The sequence below is a fragment of the Larimichthys crocea genome, chromosome XX (genome assembly GCF_000972845.2).
Source record: "Larimichthys crocea isolate SSNF chromosome XX, L_crocea_2.0, whole genome shotgun sequence".
Taxonomy (NCBI): domain Eukaryota; kingdom Metazoa; phylum Chordata; class Actinopteri; family Sciaenidae; genus Larimichthys; species Larimichthys crocea.
In genome coordinates, this window is record NC_040030.1 from 18,128,693 (window position 1) to 18,146,674 (window position 17,982).

The window sequence follows — 17,982 nt, forward strand, 5'->3', positions numbered from 1 at the left end:
GGACCGAGACAGGACAGAGGACAGACAGACAGACAGAAAGACAAACAGACACAGAAGGCAGACAGCAGACAGGACAGACAGACAGACAGACAGCAGACAACAGAGAACGACAGAGAGACAGGACAGAGAAGCAGACGACAGCAGACAGACAGAGAGACAGACAGAGCGACAGAAAGCAGACAGAGAGAGAGAAGCAGACCAGACAGACAGACAGACAGACAGACAGACGGAGACAGAGAGACGAGAGACAGACCGAGAGAGACAGGGACAGACAGACAGACGAGAGACAGACAGACAGACAGACAGGACAGACAGACCAGACAGACAGACACAGACAGAGAGAGAGACCAGACGACAGACAGACAGAGGACAGAGGAGACAGACAGACAGACCAACAGACGTTAGCTGCTCATTAACTTTAATGTTTTGATGTTCATCAGCTGTAACATGAAAATCGGACTCACCTGGTGACTCTGCGATTGCTGCAACAGGAAGAAAGACGTCGTTATATTCAGATCATTAATTATTCATGAGTTAATCGACTGTCAGGGTCATATTACAACATTATGACATAACATTAAATATCTAATAATCTTTAAATAATCCAGTTGTACAAACAGAATTAAAGTATTAATGATTTCAAATTATCGTCCAGATGAATAAATATGTTAAATATTTAAATGATGCTGTTCTCAATATTTAATATTATTTCATCTGTGCAGTTCATTAATAATAAACTGAACGTTCAGTTAGAGCAGCTGTGTGTGTCAAATGAAGCTTAACTGAACTGACTAACACACACACACACACACACACACACTCAGAGTAATTAACATGCTGTGGTGGGTGAGTGAGAGATGAGGTAATCAGAGTACTTTTTGGAAACTAATACTTCCACAGTCACATATTGGACGTAGGCGGTACAGAGACATCTCATACACACACACACACACACACACACACACACACCCACACACCACACACCTCTCTCTCTCTTACTCCGGACGCCCATATATAATCCTGAGACTGGAACTTCTTTCCACATGCTCATCCTCACCACCGGGTTCTCCTGGACGCTCTGCACACACACACAAAACCATCAGTGTTTGTTGTGTGTGTGTGTGTGTGTGTGTGTGTGTGTGTGTGTGTGTGTGTGTTTTGGTGCACTCACACTTGCGGAGTCTCTGTCTGTAGACCAGCAGAGGACGACGGCCACCATCATACCGATCAGGACATGCCGCACTCAAACCCTCGACGACGCCGCCCAGGGCTCTGAACACACAACACACACACACACACACCACACACACACACACACACAGTGAGGACAGGTAAGTGTGTGTGTGTGTGTTGTTGGGTGAGAGAGGGAGGGAGGGACTGACCTGCGTGCGTCCTGACGGTGAGGACAGGTACGTGTCCGTGAAGGCGGCTGAGAAACCTCTCTGTGGTTTTCATCAACAGTCTGGTGAACGCTCGCACCCTCAGCCTGCACACACACACACACACACACACACACACACACACACACATCATCAGATTGTTGAGAGCTGCACTTGAAGCTGTGTGTGTGTGTGTGTGTGTGTGTGTGTGTTGTGTGTCGTACCTGTAGGAGCTTTTGGCTTTCAGCGGCCCGTCACAGAAGCGCCGTAGCTGTCGCTCAGGTAGGTCGTCGTCTGGTAACGGTCAGGCTCCACCCAGCCGGTCCCTCCGGCCCCGAGGTTCACCTCCACCACCTGACGATCACCGATCGATGGATCAGACACACCACACACGACAAACAAACAAAAACACGTGTCAGGTTGTCTCACGCCATCGAGCGTTCAGTGACCACCTGTCGTTCTGTACCTGTCCAGCAGGGGCGTCGCCGTCCTGCAGGCAGCGGCTGGAGAAGTAGGCGGTCTGATACGCTCTGACGGACGATGTTGATGTAGTCGCGTAGAGGGCAGAGGGTGGCGCTGTCCGGCTGCAGCATTCATGGCTGTCAGGGCGCATGAACGTGAGTGAACTTGTACGTACGCTGAGTACACGCGTGGCTGGGGTGTGTGTTTTTTGGGCGGTGCTTGTTCATCAGCACGAGCTCGTACCGTCGGACTCGGCCACGATCACGGTGAAATATTTCACGGCTCCGTTGGCGTCGCTGACCACGAGCACGTTGAAGCGGAACAAGATGGGACGCGTGGCTTGGACGACCTCTCACTGACCCGGACGCTGGGCGGCGGGACCGGAGGACCTGAGGGGACACGGACAAGCTGTCATCAAATGAAGGACAAGACACTTTGTTTACATTCACAGGATGCTGAGTCATCGCGCTGCTGCTTCGATGTGTTAAGTACGGAAGCTCATTTCTGCCAAAAAATTCAAAATTTGATTAAAAAAAAGTTTAAAACCTTTTACCGATCGAAAACTGACAAAAAAATATGAAACGTAAGTTGAGTCAGAATTTTGAATGATTGTATTTTATTTTTAGTAGGTTTTTTTATATTACTTTAAATTACGAAAATTTGGACAAAATTTTGAATAATTAGAACTTTTTATTTATTTATTTTTTATTTTTCGCAAAATGTTATTTCATTAAAAAACTAATATTAACAAAATGTAAATAATTTTAAAGTCATTTTTAAGTGTTATTAATTTTTTACTGACAAATTAAACATTAGGAGATATTCTTTAAATTATGACACTAAACTGTGAGTCATCTCTTAATTTAAAGTTTAATTAAGGTTAAAATAAAATTAAAAAGTTTATATTATTTTTTTCATTTGTGAATTTTTACTTTATGTCATGATTATGTTTTATTTTTTAGAATCCGACAGTAACAAACACTTACAGTACATGTTTACTTACAGTACTCATCATGGCTAATCACCGATTAATAATAGAGTCATACATGAATCTTTTTTGTTTTTCTTTTCACACAGACTGGCGTCCTGGACTTCCATACAAGCTCCTCGTCTGTTTTCAGGTGAACCGCCGCTGAACTGAAAAAGTTTCTGTGGGATTTTCTGGAGTCGTTTTATTTTTTGTTCTGTTTCTGTGTTTCTGTTCTCAGTCCAGTTGTGTCAGGATGATTTATAATGTAACACACAGAGAGGAAACAGGAGGACAGATGGACGTAACAAGGAGAAGAAAAGTTTGAAGACGGTTTTGAGGTCATGTGTGTGTGTGTGTGTTGTGTCGTGTGTGTGTGTGTGGGTTGTGTGTGTGTGTGTGCTGTGTCTGTGTGTTCTGTGTGTGTTTGTGTGTGTGTGTGCGTGTGTGCGTGTGTGTGTACTGTGTCTGTGTGTGTGTGTGTTGTGTGTGTGTGTGTGTGGTGTGTGTGTGTGTGTGTGTGTGTCTCACAGTAACACTGTGACTCAGCTTCACGTTTCACTTCTGCACGCTGCTGACTCATTAATTTTCAATAAAATGCTGCAGGTTAATTAATATTCAGTTTTAACGATGTCACCTGATTAAACTAATTTATGATGAACTGGTTCTGCTCTGTGTCCCCGCTGAGCCGCCGCCCTATTTAAAAGTTTTATTTAAACATGAGACTCAATTACAGCACCTGAGGAGTGTGTGTGTGTGTGTTTGTTTGTGTGTGTTTGTGTGTGTGTTTACTCACGGTCTATCATGGTGACGGTCGTGTGTGTCGCCGGTGGACTCGTCTGTCCGGCTGACGACACTCTGACCGTCACTGAGTACTTCCTGTACGCCTCCAGGTGATCCAGCGTTACCGCGGTGACGCCCTCAGCCAGCCGCGGGCCGAGGTAAGCTCCCGTTGTCGTGGCGACGACACTCGACCTCATAGGAGTCGAAGTCGGGAAGAAGGAGGCGACCAGAGCAGGAGAGGGAGGGGACGAGAGTGGGAAGCAGTGAATGGACTTCAGAGGAGGACGGACCTGAGGGAGAGAGGGGAGACAAGGAGAGAGAGGAGACAAGGAGGAGGAGAGGAGACAAGAGGGAGGAGAGAGAACAAGGAGGAGGAGAGGGACACGGGAGGTGAGACAAGGAGGGAAGAGAGGAGACAAGGAGGGGAGGAAGAGGAGACAAGGAGGGGAGGCAGACAGACAGACAGACAGACAGACAGGGACAGACAGAAAGGTTTTAAAGATGCTCAGACGTTCACAGCCTTTGTTTGTTTCCATCTGCTGGTCAGAAAGAGAAAACACCGTCACGTCTCTGAGGCTGTTTCAGATATTCTGACAATAAATCTGACAGAGTAGACACAGTAAGAGGACAGAGTGGACAGAGGAGACCAGAGCGGGACCGAGCGGACAGAGTACACGAGCACAGAGTAGAGGGACAGATTACACAGAGCGGACAGAGTACGTGGGACAGAGTACCAGGAGCGGACAGAGTGACGAGACAGAGTGGACCAGAGTATGACGACAGAGTAGACAGAGTCAGCGGACAGAGTGACAGACAGAGCGGACAGAGTACGAATGGAGGGACCAGAGTGGACAGGTAACAGAGCGGACAGAGCGGACAGAGTACACCCTACAAACTTTCAGCACGTAACAAACTTTCAGTCTTCAGCACGTAACAAACTTTCAACACGTAACAAACTTTCTGTGTCGTCCAGACTGTGTGAATACAGACTTCTCCAAACTGTCCTCACGGTGTTTGACTGTCTTCACTGTCTCACATCAAACAAACATTCTCATCTGAAGTTCATTGTTAAACTAAAAACACAACTTGTTTCTGTAAATGGACCCGAGTCCCCGTTAGTCCAGAACCAACAGAGACAGACAGACAGACAGACACAGAGACAGACAGACAGACACAGACAGACAGACACAGAGACAGACACAGAGACAAACACAGATAGACAGACAGACACAGAGACAGACACAGAGACAAACACAGATAGACAGACAGACACAGAGACAGACACAGAGACAAACACAGATAGACAGACAGACAGACAGACACAGAGACAGACACAGACAGACAGACAGACACAGACAGACAGAGAGAGACAGACAGACAGACAGAGACAGACAGACAGACACAGACAGACAGACAGACACAGACAGACAGAGAGAGACAGACAGACAGACAGACAGACAGACAGACAGACAGACAGAGAGAGAGAGAGAGACAGACAGACAGAGAAACAGACAGACAGACACAGACAGACAGACAGACAGAGAGAGAGACAGACAGACAGACAGACAGACAGACAGACAGAGAGAGACAGACAGAGAGACAGACAGACAGACACAGAGAGACAGACAGACAGAGACAGACAGACAGACAGACAGACAGAGAGAGACAGACAGAGAGACAGACAGACAGACACAGAGAGACAGACAGACAGAGAGAGACAGACAGACAGACAGACAGACAGACACAGAGAGACAGACAGACAGAGACAGACAGACAGACAGACAGAGACAGACAGACAGACAGACACAGAGAGACAGACAGACAGAGACAGACAGACAGACAGACAGAGACAGACAGACAGACAGACACAGAGAGACAGACAGACAGAGACAGACAGACAGACAGACAGAGACAGACAGACAGACAGACACAGAGAGACAGACAGACAGAGACAGACAGACAGACAGACAGAGACAGACAGACAGACAGACGTTAGCTGCTCATTAACTTTAATGTTTTGATGTTCATCAGCTGTAACATGAAAATCGGACTCACCTGGTGACTCTGCGATTGCTGCAACAGGAAGAAAGACGTCGTTATTATTCAGATCATTAATTATTCATGAGTTAATCGACTGTCAGGGTCATATTACAACATTATGACATAACATTAAATATCTAATAATCTTTAAATAATCCAGTTGAATACAAACAGAATTAAAGTATTAAATGATTTCAAATTATCGTCCAGATGAATAAATATGTTTAAATATTTAAATGATGCTGTTCTCAATATTTAATATTATTTCATCTGTGCAGTTCATTAATAATAAACTGAACGTTCAGTTAGAGCAGCTGTGTGTGTCAAGCTGAAGCTTAATGAGCTGAACACACACACACACACACACACTCAGAGTAATTAACATGCTGTGGTGGGTGAGTGAGAGATGAGGTAATCAGAGTACTTTATTGGAAACTAATACTTCACACAGTCACATATTGGACGTAGGCGGTACTAGAGACTAATCTCACACACACACACACACACACAAACACAAACACACACACACACACTCTCTCTCTCTTACCTCCGGACGCCCATATATAATCCTGAAGCTGGAACTTCTTTCCACATGCTCATCCTCACCACCGGGTTCTCCTGGACGGCTCTGCACACACACACACACACACAAACCATCAGTGTTTGTTTGTGTGTGTGTGTGTGTGTGTGTGTGTGTGTGTGTGTGTGTTTTGGTGCACTCACACTTTGCGGAGTCTCTGTCTGTAGACCAGCAGAGAGACGACGGCCACCATCATACCGATCAGGAACATGCCGGCACTCAAACCCTCGACGACGCCGCCCAGAGGCTCTGAACACGACAACACACACACACACACACACACACACACACACACACACAGTGAGGACAGGTAAGTGTGTGTGTGTGTGTGTGTGTGAGAGAGAGAGAGAGGGACTGACCTGCGTGCGTCCTGAGCGGTGAGGACAGGTACGTGTCCGTGAAGAGCGGCTGAGAAACCTCTCTGTGGTTTTCATCGAACAGTCTGGTGAACGCTCGCACACTCAGCCTGCACACACACACACACACACACACACACACACACACACACACATCATCAGATTGTTGACGAGCTGCACTTGAAGCTGTGTGTGTGTGTGTGTGTGTGTGTGTGTGTGTGTCTCGTACCTGTAGGAGCTTTTGGCTTTCAGCGGCCCGTCACAGAAGCCGCCGTAGCTGTCGCTCAGGTAGAGGTCGTCGTCATGGTAACGGTCACAGGCTCCACCCAGCCGGTCTCCTCCGGCCCCGAGGTTCACCTCCACCACCTGACCGATCACCGATCGATGGATCAGACACACACACACGACAAACAAACAAACAAACAAACACGTGTCAGGTTGTCTCACGCCATCGAGCGTTCAGTGACCACCTGTCGTTCTGTTACCTGTCCAGCAGGGGCGTCGCCGTCCTGCAGGCAGCGGCTGGAGAAGTAGGCGGTCTGATACGCTCTGACGGACGAGTTGTTGATGTAGTCGCGGTAGGAGGGCAGAGGGTGGCGCTGGTCCGGCTGCAGCATCTCATTGGCTGTCAGGAGCGACATGAACAGAGTGAAGGTGAGACCTTGTACGTAACCTGCGTCACGTGATCATCAGCACGAGCTCGTACCGTCGGACTCGGCCACGATCACGGTGAAATATTTCACGGCTCCGTTGGCGTCGCTGAACCACGAGCAGTTGAAGCGGAACAAGATGGAGGACGACGTGAGCTTGGACGACCTCTCACTGACCCGGACGCTGGGCGGCGGGACCGGAGGACCTGAGGGGACACGGACAAGCTGTCAATCAAATGAAGGACAAGACACTTTGTTTACATTCACAGGATGCTGAGTCATCGCTGCTGCTTCGATGTGTTAAAGTACGGAAGCTCATTTCTGCCAAAAATTTTCGATGTGTTAAAGTACGGAAGCTCATTTCTGCCAAAAATTCAAAAATTTGATTTAAAAAAAAGTTTAAAACCTTTTACCGATCGACGAAACTGACAAAAAAATATGAAACGTAAGTTGAGTCAGAATTTTGAACTGAACTTGTATTTTATTTTTAGTAGGTTTTTTTTTATTTACTTTAAATTACGAAAATTTGGACAAAATTTTGAATAATTAGAACTTTATTATTTATTTACTTTTTTATTTTTATGCCAAAATGTTATTTACATTTTTAAAAAACTTAATATTTAACAAAAATGTAAATAATTTTAAAAGTCATTTTTAAGTGTTATTAATTTTTTACTGACAAATTAAACATTAGGAGATATTCTGTAAATTATGACACTAAACTGTGAGTCATCTCTTAATTTAAATGTTTTAATTAATTAAAATATAAGTTTATATTATTTTTTTCATTTGTGAATTTTTACTTAATGTCATGATTATGTTTTATTTTTTAGAATCAGACAGTAACAAACACTTACAGTACACTGTTTACTTACAGTCACTCATCATGGCTAATCACAGATATAATAATAGAGTCATACATGAATCTTTTTTGTTTTTCTTTTCACACAGACTGGCGTCCCTGGACTTCCATACAAAGCTCCTCGTCTGTTTTCAGGTGAACCGCCGCTGATAAAAAGTTTCTGTGGGATTTTCTGGAGTCGTTTTATTTTTGTTCTGTTTCTGTGTTTCTGTCTCAGTCCAGTTGTGTCAGGATGATTTATAATGTAACACACAGAGAGGAAACAGGAAGGACAGATGGACGTGAACAAAGGAAGAAGAAAAGTTTGAAGACGGTTTGAGGTCAGCGTGTGTGTGTGTGTGTGTCTGTGTCTGTGTGTGTGTGTGTGTGTGTGTGTGTGTGTGAGTGTGTCTGTGTGTGTCTGTGTGTGTGTGTGTGTGTCTGTGTGTCTGTGTGTATGTGTGTGTGTGCGTGTGTGTGTACGTGTATGTGTCTGTGTGTGTGAGTGTGTCTGTGTGTGTGTGTGTGTCTGTGTCTGTGTGTGTGTCTGTGTGTGTGTGTGTGTGTGTGTGTGTGTGTGTGTGTGTGTGTGTGTCTCACAGTAACTGACTGTGACTCAGCTTCACGTTTCACTTCAGCAGCTGCTGACTCATTAATTTATCAATAAATGCTGCAGGTTAATTAATATTCAGTTTTAACGATGTCACCTGATTAAACTAATTTATGAATGAACTGGTTCTGCTCTGTGTCCCCGCTGAGCCGCCGCCCTATTTAAACAGTTTTATTTAAACATGAGACTCAATTACAGCACCTGAGGAGTGTGTGTGTGTGTGTGTGTGTGTGTGTGTGTGTGTACTCACGGTCTATCATGGTGACGGTCGTGTGTGTCGCCGGTGGACTCGTCTGTCCGGCTGACGACACTCTGACCGTCACTGAGTACTTCCTGTACGCCTCCAAGTGATCCAGCGTTACCGCGGTGACGCCCTCAGCCAGCCGCAGGGCCGAGGTAAGCTCCCCGTTGTCGTGGCGACGACACTCGACCTCATAGGAGTCGAAGTCGGAAGAAGGAGGCGACCAGGAGCAGGAGAGGGAGGAGGACGAGAGTGGGAAGCAGTGAATGGACTTCAGAGGAGACGGACCTGAGGGAGGAGAGGAGACAAGGAGGGAAGAGAGGAGACAAGGAGGGAGGAGAGGAGACAAGAAGGGAGGAGAGGAGACAAGAAGGGAGGAGAGGAGAGATCAGTTCGTTAAATGTCAGAAAATTGTGAAAAACATGAATCAAGATCACAGTTTGTATTCAACAAAATAAAAGCATCTGACAGACAGACAGACAGACAGACAGACAGACAGACAGACAGGTTAAAGATGCTCAGATGTTCACAGCCTTTGTTACGTTTCCATCTGCTGGTCAGAAAGAGAAACACCGTCACGTCTCTGAGGCTGTTTCAGATATTCTGACAATAAATCTGACAGAGTAGACAGAGAGGACAGAGTGGACAGAGTGGAGAGAGTAGACAGAGCGGACAGAGTGGAGAGAGTAGACAGAGCGGACAGAGTAGACAGAGTGGACAGAGTGGACAGAGCGGACAGAGTGGAGAGAGTAGACAGAGTGGACAGAGTGGAGAGAGTAGACAGAGTGGACAGAGTGGACAGAGTACACAGAGTAGACAGAGCGGACAGAGTAGACAGAGTAGACAGAGCGGACAGAGTGGACAGAGCGGACAGAGCGGACAGAGTACACAGAGTGGACAGAGCGGACAGAGCGGACAGAGTGGACAGAGTACACAGAGTACACAGAGTAGACAGAGTGGACAGAGTGGACAGAGTAGACAGAGTACACAGAGTAGACAGAGTGGACAGAGGACACAGAGTAGACAGAGTAGACAGAGTGGACAGAGCGGACAGAGTAGACAGAGTGGACAGAGCGGACAGAGCGGACAGAGCAGACAGAGCGGACAGAGCGGACAGAGTAGACAGAGTGGACAGAGTACACAGAGTGGACAGAGTGGAGAGAGTGGACAGAGCGGACAGAGTGGAGAGAGTAGACAGAGCGGACAGAGTGGACAGAGCGGACAGAGTGGACAGAGTACACAGAGTGGACAGAGTGGACCTTTAAAGGACACGTTTGTTATTTTGGGAGACACTTTAGAGTGAGACGAGGACGCTGATAGCAGCCTAGCTTAGCATGAAGACTGCTAGCTCTTCCACCTACTTGTCCTGACACTCCTCTGGATTGGCTGGCTCGTGACGGTGGGCCCGACCTTGGCTCCGCCCCCGCTGATGGTCGCCACGGTGAAGTTGTACAGTCGCCCTGGAAACATCCCACCAAGGACCCGGCTGCTCAGGTCAGTCTGTGTGACGGACAGCTGGTCCGGAGGCGTCCACTGCAGGCTGAACGTGTCGTAGTCCCCGGAGGCGGGACCGGACCACGCCAGCTCTATCGTGTCATTGGTCGGGCCTTGTTTGACGGACAGGTGGGTGGGCGGCTCTGGAGCTGGAGGAGAAAACATTATTAACGTATACAATATTAACGTATGCTAATGCTACGAGAGTCTGTAAGTGTGTTTGTACTCGACCTACTGGTGCGTCCGTATGCCGAGATGTTATTGGTCAGCTCTCCGCTGTGCGTGATGACCTCAGAGCGATACAGCCTACCAGGGATCAGCCCGGAGAACATGTGACTCGTGTGCTGAGCTCCGAGAGTCTGGGCTCCCAGAGTGGGTCCAGAAAGATCGTACAATACCACCTTAAACCAAGAACAAGAATACCTTCAATCTACCTTAAACAATGTGGTCTCTTCATCTTAACGAGACTTTTATCTGTTAATTAAAACACAATAAACAATGTCTCCATGTTTGTTTACCTCATAGCTGCTCCAGCTTCCTTCACCGTGCGTCCAGCTGACCGTCAGTCTGTCCGTCCGTCCTGAACTCTGAACCTGAAGAGACGACACTGAAGGCGGGACTGCAGAGCAGACAAGAAAAGAGAAGATGAGGCGACGTAGACGTGTATGATGTGATGTGATGTGATAACAACGTACTGACGGACCGGTTCTGACGAGCACAGACGAGTCGCTGTTCATGCCTCTGCTCCAGCTCACCACCTGCAGTCTGTACAGACTTCCTGCTCGCAGGCCGGAGAACACACACCTGTCTGCAGCTGGACCGACCTTCTGCAGGTCCACCAGCTCGCCCGTCTGCAGTCGAGTCACGTGAAGACAAGAAAGTCACAATTATCGCGTGCACGGATAAAACGTGTCGTATGTTTACATGTTTGTGGGAGATATTAAAACCACCTGATGATGATGATGCTCCTTCCGGCTTCTCTGATTGGCCGTTTCCTCGGCGACGCTGTAAAGCGACAGCTCGTAGTTGTCCACGTGGCCGTCCGACGGGCGCCACGAGAAGGAGACAGAGGAGGTGTTGACCGAAGCGACGGTGAGATTACTGACTGCAGCCGGACCTGAACAGCAGACAGACAGAGCGGCTCAAAGGCAGCAGAGCAAACACCCACAGGGTGGAGTTGTTCCGTGGCGTGACGTAGTGACTCACGTGTTTGTCCCTCCGCTGTGGCCTCCGGCGACAGGACGCCGCCGCTGAGCGTCACCACCCTCACGCGGTACCACTTCCCGGATGTCAGACCCTCCAGACGCTCGCTTCGACTCTCCGCGGAAACCGACCGATTGGCCTGAAGGACGCCGGCCTCGTCCAATAACTGCAGCCTGTAGCCGTCGTACACGCCCACCGGCCTCTCCCAGCTGACCGTGAGGCTGTGAGTGGTGTGGTCGTTATCGGCCTGCAGCGCCGTGACTCTGGCCGGAGCTGAGCGAGGTAACGGAAACAATCAGTGAGAATCAATATCAACTCACTACCAATCACTGAATTTAAAGTCAGTGCAGCGTCTTACCGGTCCGGCCGGTGGCTGTGTTTTTATTGATCAGCTTCCCGCTCAGTGATTGGACGGTTATGGTGTAGGTGTTACCTGGGACCAGATCCAGGAATTCCAGGGAGGTGACATGTTTAGGGACAGGACGAGTATCGAGGGCAGCACCATCCTGGAGAATTTACAACAGAATATTCATCAACATCCAAAATTCATCATTTAAACTTCCTTTATTTATCTTATTATTTCTTATCAATCATAATTGACCATTAGAGATCTTGTGGTGAACCCCAGGGATCCAGTTTAGGACCCGTTTTATTTCACTGTTTTCAGGAAACACAGCGTTTCTTATTAAAGCTTCGCCAATACGCAGACGACACGCCGCTGTGTTTTCCAATAAAGTCGGTGAACCAAGTCATCTTTAGTCTTTTTTTTTAAGGTTGTCTCAAGGGTTAGATTAGGTTAGAGCATCTTTGTCATCAGTCATGTGTAAAAATTAATCAAAGTCAGCAAAGACTTGACTGGATTCTTGGATAAAAAGCAGCTTTATATGCTGGACATTAGCGGGTTGCCATAAATTTGGGCACACTGGGACATTCATTGTGAACCTTGTTGGACTCACCATGGTGGACAGGGAGGCCACATACATGTCCAGGTCTCCGTCTCCAGGTGTCCAGGAGGCCAACAGCCCACCGACAGAGTCTGTCAGGCCCGGCCGAGGATCCAGGCGAAGGTTCCCGACCGCACTGGGAACTGGAGAGGAGAGTCTGCGTTCAGACAGGACTCGAGTTTGAAGTATAAAGTTGTTGAAAGCTACTTCATCGTCTCACCTGTCCGTCCTTCGATGCGCTCCGCTCTCTGGTTTGGTCCGCTGAACGTCGACACCACGATCTTATAAAGCCGCCCAGGGGTCAGAGAGGTCAGGCGGTGATGTCGCACCTCGTTGGTCAAAGAGACCGGAGGGAAAACCCGAGTGTCATTGAAGAGCAGAGTGACCTGCAGAGTCCAGAGAGACCAAGATTTAACTAACTCGACAACGATCGATCAGGTCGATAGTCACACGTGTTACGATAAAGAAGGTGACCAAAGCCTGGTCCTGAATGACGGTACCAGAAGTCTACAAAGACACACCTCATAGTGTTCCACATCTCCTGGGGCGGGGCTCCAGGTGACGTTCAGTTCACCTGTCCCTGCATTGCCTAGCGACAGATTCCCGACAGCGCCTGGAACTGAAGAAAGAACGAGAACAGTCAGAACGGTTACAGACGGCGAACACATCAGACGTGTTAGGTTTGTGTCCTCGCTCACAGGTGCGTCCTTCGAAGGACACGCTGCTGACGTAGTCTCCGCTCCAGGTTTCCACGGTGACGGTGTAGAGTCTCCCCGGCGTCAGATGCGTGAAGGAGCACTCGTTGTGTCCGCCGGAGATGCTCTTGTTCTGCAGAACTCTGTGGTTGTAGCGGATCAGAACCACGTAGCGGTCCAGATCTCCATCTGCGTGACGCCAGGACACCTGAACGCACGAGGAGAATAAATCCCGAAGGAGGCGTCACAACACAGCAGTACTGACGTTACCATGACAATATGTGATGTTTGAGAACGCTGACAGACCTTCAGGAAGTCGTCTCTCGCTGAGTGAACAGCTGACGGGTTTTCCACCGTCGCAGGTTCTGCGAGACAAAAACAGAAGAACACATTCATCATGTTACAAACTGCACGTACGCTTTAAATGTTAAACTCGACAGTGAACAGGCCCCCGCGCTCACGTGTTCGTGCTTGAATCGTTGTGGCGTTCTCCAGGCTGTCGCTCCTCGTCACTATGACGACGGAGTACAGTCGCCCGGCGACCAGCGAGCTGAAGGAGCACTCTGGTGGCGAGGAGCGGGACACGGTGAGCGTGTGGACGGTTTGGCTCTTGTCCTGGAGGCGGACCTGGTAACTGTCCACCACGCCCACCGCCGGGTGCCACGACACCCGAAGAGCGTCCGACCTGCCGCTGTTGGCAACGGTTACCTCGGTGACCGCCGCCGGAGCTGAAAGTAAAAGACGACGGAGGTTAAAGGTGCAGAAGTTTTATGACACTTAAACAAACAAACATGTTGTACACGCGTCTGTAGCTGTGACCTGAGCCATGCTAGCAGTTTCCCCCTGCTTCCACTCTTTATGCTAAGCTAAGCTAAGCCTGAAGGAAAGTTTCCCAGAAAGTTCCCGCAGGACGGCGCCAGTCTATCGACCAATAGCAGGTTATCTGATGAGGTGGGGGCGGGCCTTTGGTTTTGTTTACCTGAGTGCTGATTGGTTGGCAGGTGAACACACACACACACACACACACACACACACACACACACACACGTACAACCTGTCCTGAAAATAACTGGAACATTTTGTGGGAACACAATACTGTAGGTCCTCTGAACAGGAAGTGTGTGTGTGTGTGTGTGTGTGTGTGTGTGTGTGTGTGCTCACAGCAGGAAACCTTTGAGCACTGGGAGTGTCTCATTTTTGGCATTTCAGCTATTGTTCTAAAAACTCTCTGATGTTATCACATAATACACACACACACACACACACACACACACACACACACACACACACACGTACACGTTAACTTCTGGATCTTTAAATGTTTGTAAAGAAAGAAAACAGCTCAGGACAATGAGATGAATTCCACATGAGTATACAGCCGGACCGAACAGAACCTCTGAACTGGCAGTGTCCAGTCTAACAGTGAACACAGCAACAGAACCTCTGAACCAGCAGTGTCCAGTCTAACAGTGAACACAGCGACAGAACCTCTGAACCGGCAGTGTCCAGTCTAACAGTGAACACAGCAACAGAACCTCTGAAGTTGCCTCATTGTTCAAAGCTGCTAAATAAACATACGTCTGTATTCTCATTTATGTCTGAATACACACTGTGTGTGTGTGTGTGTGTAGTAGAAATATGTTGAGTGATCTCCTGACACAGTTTTATGTTTTTATAACGATACAAAGGTGAATAAAGAAAAGTCCAGTGGGTCGTATCAGGACGTCTTCAGGCACAAACACTCTGTTCTGTTTGCTCGATGACTTTTTTCCTGAACGTGTTTGAAGGGAAATGAGAATATTGTCCCGACACAATAAGAGTCTTACATAAACTCTTCACGTCTCTCTGCTCTGTGAAACAACAACAACAGTCCGACGAGCTCTTTGTGTCAGAGACAAACAGAACAGCAGACTGTGTGAGAAGACTAAAAAAAAATCATGAAACGTGTCTTTTAATATTTTAATACGCTTCAGTTGGACTCACCGGTGCGTCCCTTTAGACTCGTGGGTTTAGACTGCAGCCCCCCGCTGACGGTGACGGCCTGCAGCCTGTAGAGGGCGCCGGGAGTCAAACCGGTCAGCAGCAGAGAAGAAGACTGAACTGGAACGCTGTAGTTCTGAACCACGACGCTGCAGAGGCAGAAAACATTTTAACACACCGGTGCTACGCTGAAATCTGTGACCTGAAACAATAATGACCCCCCTTAGCTTGACCTCGTGGCCCTTCTGAGGGTGCTGGACCCTACATTGGAAACCAAACAAAGAGGGGGTCTGTATTTGTGGTAACAGCCTTCAGAAATGTGTAAAAACGTCAAAAAGGATGACACACGTTTTGTTTTTTGGACATAAATAAAGACGGGTGACGCGTCTCTGTGTCCTACACTACCCCCAGGAGGCGATCCAGATGTTTTGGCGTCACTCTCGGGGAGCGTTCATGTTTGTTTCTATCTGATCAGGCTGGATTAAAAATGACGGCGTCTCGTTCGGAGGTGTCGTGAAGGTCACAGATTGGGTCACATGGTATATGTAACGTACGGTCAGTGCTACAGAGACGTCCTGTAAGGACACACACCTGTCTTGCAGCAGGGTCAGCGTGTACGAGTCCACGTCTCCGAAAGGTTTTGACCACGATGCTCGGAGGCTGCCGAGTCCAGAGTTTGTCAGACTGATGACGTCCAGCAGCCGGGGAGCTGCAACACACACACACACACACACACACACACACACACACACACATTACTGTACATGTGAGGACCAGATCTGTCCTATCTGGACACAAACCACTTCCTGTTTCTCACCTGTCCTCCCCTCCAGAGACACAGAGGTGTTCAGATTCCTGCTCCTGGTCGTCACGGTGATGGTGTACCGCCTCCCAGGTGTGAGCACGTTAAAGGTGCACTCCCTCATGTTTGGCTCCACCTCCCTGGTAGCCTCCGTGTGGTTACCTGTGAGACACAGGAAGTGACGATTAGAACAAACTGTCCGACGAGTCGCTTTGTTGTGTCTGTGACACAGCTTGATGGTTACCGTGGCGAATGGTCAGGAAGTAGCTGTCACGTGACCCAGGGGCGTCGCTCCACATGGCGCTGAGCGAGGTCTCGTCGGAGTGTCGTATGTGGAGGTCCAACACGGCGGCCGGAGCTGCAGAGACAGAAGCACGAGGCGGGGTAACGTATTCGGTTCTCAGAGTTCTGCGTGATGTTTCCTCTCAGATGTTTCTGACCTGTCGCTCCGTCACAGCTGCTCTCAGCCGTCAGTCCTCCGCTCTCCACCCTCAGCACGGCTCTGAACAGCCTCCCAGGCGTCAGCTCCGTCCCGGCGAAGCTGTAGTTTGCTGCCTCTCGGTCCAGAGCGGCGCTGACTACCTGCTGCGAGCCGTCCAACAGGAGCAGCGTGTAGTTGTCCCAGAGACCAGCGGGGGGCGTCCAGGACAGGAGAAGGCCGCCGGAGGAGGCGGGCGTCAGGGAGAGGAGGGTCGGCGCTGCCGGAGCTGAAGGCGGGACGAAGACACAGTGAAGAGGAAGAGAAGAAGAAGAACGCAATAAAAACAAACAGAGAAGGAGAAAACCTCACCTGTCCTGATGCTGATTTCTGATTGGTTCGTCAGCTTGCCGCTCTTGGACGTCACCGCCACCCGATAGGCCGAGCCGGGAGTAAGCTGATCAACGACGAGCTCCGTGGCGTCCGGAGGAAGTGTCGTCTCCCAGAGGCTCGTGCCGTTGGAGGTCGAGACGGCAACAGCGAGCGCGTCCAGGTCACCTTTGGGCCGTTGCCACGACAACAACACGGCGGTGCTGTTGCGGTGGTTGGCGGTGAAGTTGGAGGCGGCAGCGGGAACTAGAAAGAGAGTCACACGTGAGATTTCTTTACTTCCTGTCATCGTCCTCTTCTCCTCCTCCTCTCTGTACCTGTCTGAGCCTCCATCGTCTCCATGTTCTGCAGCCCGCCGGCCTCCGTCACCATGGTAACGTTGTACAGTCGCCCTGGCGACAGGCCGAGGACTGTGTGTTGCGTCGCCGTGCTCTCTAACGTCTCGTTCCTCAGCAGATCTGCAGATACAGAGAAGAAGAAGACGTTTAAACGAGCAGCTGAAAGCGTTCGTCGCTTCGTTTCTTTTCAGACACACAGACCTGCATGATTCCACAGCTGCAGCCTGAAACGCTCCGTCCTGCCTGGGCCGGCCTGCCAGGAAAGGCCCAGGCTGCTGCAGGTCCTGGAGGTCACCGTCAGGCCGCTCACCGCCGACGGCTCTAAAGACGCAAGACACAAATTCTCTCGCTAGTCAAAGACGGACATCAGCTTCATCTCTGAGATAAAACAGTTCCCTAGCTCAGCACAGACGGAAAAAGTGTTACTGTCCCTTTAAAGTGATTTATCTGTTGTGAACACGAGCGCCAGTCGGACAGGAAGGAGCGAGCAGGAAGAGGATCCATCGCCTCATCTGTGGCCTTCAAACTGTGAACGCTAGTCTCTGCAAACACTCCCCTGCCTCCTGCTTTCCCACAATGCGTGTGTGTGTGTGTGTGTGTGTGTGTGTGTGTGTGTGTGTGTGTGTGCGTGCCACCGTGTCGCCATTGGTGCTTCAAACTGAGGTCAAACAATATATCAGGCTGCGACATGTCAGGCTTGAGTGCCACTCTGAGACAAACAAATACTGAGTGTCCGCAACTGCTTTCAGTCCATCCAACAACTGAACAGTCTGACCGTCCATCCAATAGTCTGACCAACAGTCCATCCA

At 49.1% G+C, this 17,982-nt stretch overlaps 1 protein-coding gene across 3 annotated transcripts in view; it reads right to left on the reverse strand.

Annotated features, from left to right (window-relative positions):
* The window catches only part of LOC104933190 (receptor-type tyrosine-protein phosphatase beta), a 30,441-nt gene that overhangs the window by 7,106 nt on the left and 5,353 nt on the right, over window positions 1–17,982 (reverse strand). For 2 of the 3 annotated variants that reach the window (XM_027272218.1, XM_027272216.1), the window contains exons 3-31: window positions 17,375–17,494; window positions 17,153–17,293; window positions 16,818–17,081; window positions 16,468–16,734; window positions 16,272–16,385; window positions 16,043–16,189; window positions 15,817–15,934; window positions 15,229–15,374; window positions 13,707–13,973; window positions 13,552–13,610; window positions 13,249–13,453; window positions 13,072–13,169; window positions 12,771–12,936; window positions 12,563–12,693; window positions 11,965–12,112; window positions 11,610–11,879; window positions 11,354–11,520; window positions 11,107–11,254; window positions 10,922–11,022; window positions 10,639–10,804; window positions 10,271–10,552; window positions 8,919–9,197; window positions 7,274–7,423; window positions 7,053–7,192; window positions 6,797–6,933; window positions 6,571–6,677; window positions 6,355–6,460; window positions 6,179–6,259; window positions 5,647–5,664 (exon numbers count right to left, since the gene is read on the reverse strand). In XM_027272218.1, coding sequence (XP_027128019.1) covers window positions 5,647–5,664; window positions 6,179–6,259; window positions 6,355–6,460; window positions 6,571–6,677; window positions 6,797–6,933; window positions 7,053–7,192; window positions 7,274–7,423; window positions 8,919–9,197; window positions 10,271–10,552; window positions 10,639–10,804; window positions 10,922–11,022; window positions 11,107–11,254; window positions 11,354–11,520; window positions 11,610–11,879; window positions 11,965–12,112; window positions 12,563–12,693; window positions 12,771–12,936; window positions 13,072–13,169; window positions 13,249–13,453; window positions 13,552–13,610; window positions 13,707–13,973; window positions 15,229–15,374; window positions 15,817–15,934; window positions 16,043–16,189; window positions 16,272–16,385; window positions 16,468–16,734; window positions 16,818–17,081; window positions 17,153–17,293; window positions 17,375–17,494 — 4,543 coding nt within the window. Of the gene's footprint in view, window positions 1–464; window positions 483–5,646; window positions 5,665–6,178; window positions 6,260–6,354; window positions 6,461–6,570; window positions 6,678–6,796; window positions 6,934–7,052; window positions 7,193–7,273; window positions 7,424–8,918; window positions 9,198–10,270; window positions 10,553–10,638; window positions 10,805–10,921; window positions 11,023–11,106; window positions 11,255–11,353; window positions 11,521–11,609; window positions 11,880–11,964; window positions 12,113–12,562; window positions 12,694–12,770; window positions 12,937–13,071; window positions 13,170–13,248; window positions 13,454–13,551; window positions 13,611–13,706; window positions 13,974–15,228; window positions 15,375–15,816; window positions 15,935–16,042; window positions 16,190–16,271; window positions 16,386–16,467; window positions 16,735–16,817; window positions 17,082–17,152; window positions 17,294–17,374; window positions 17,495–17,982 lie in introns of all 3 variants that reach the window. The other variant, XM_027272217.1, reaches the window with a different exon arrangement.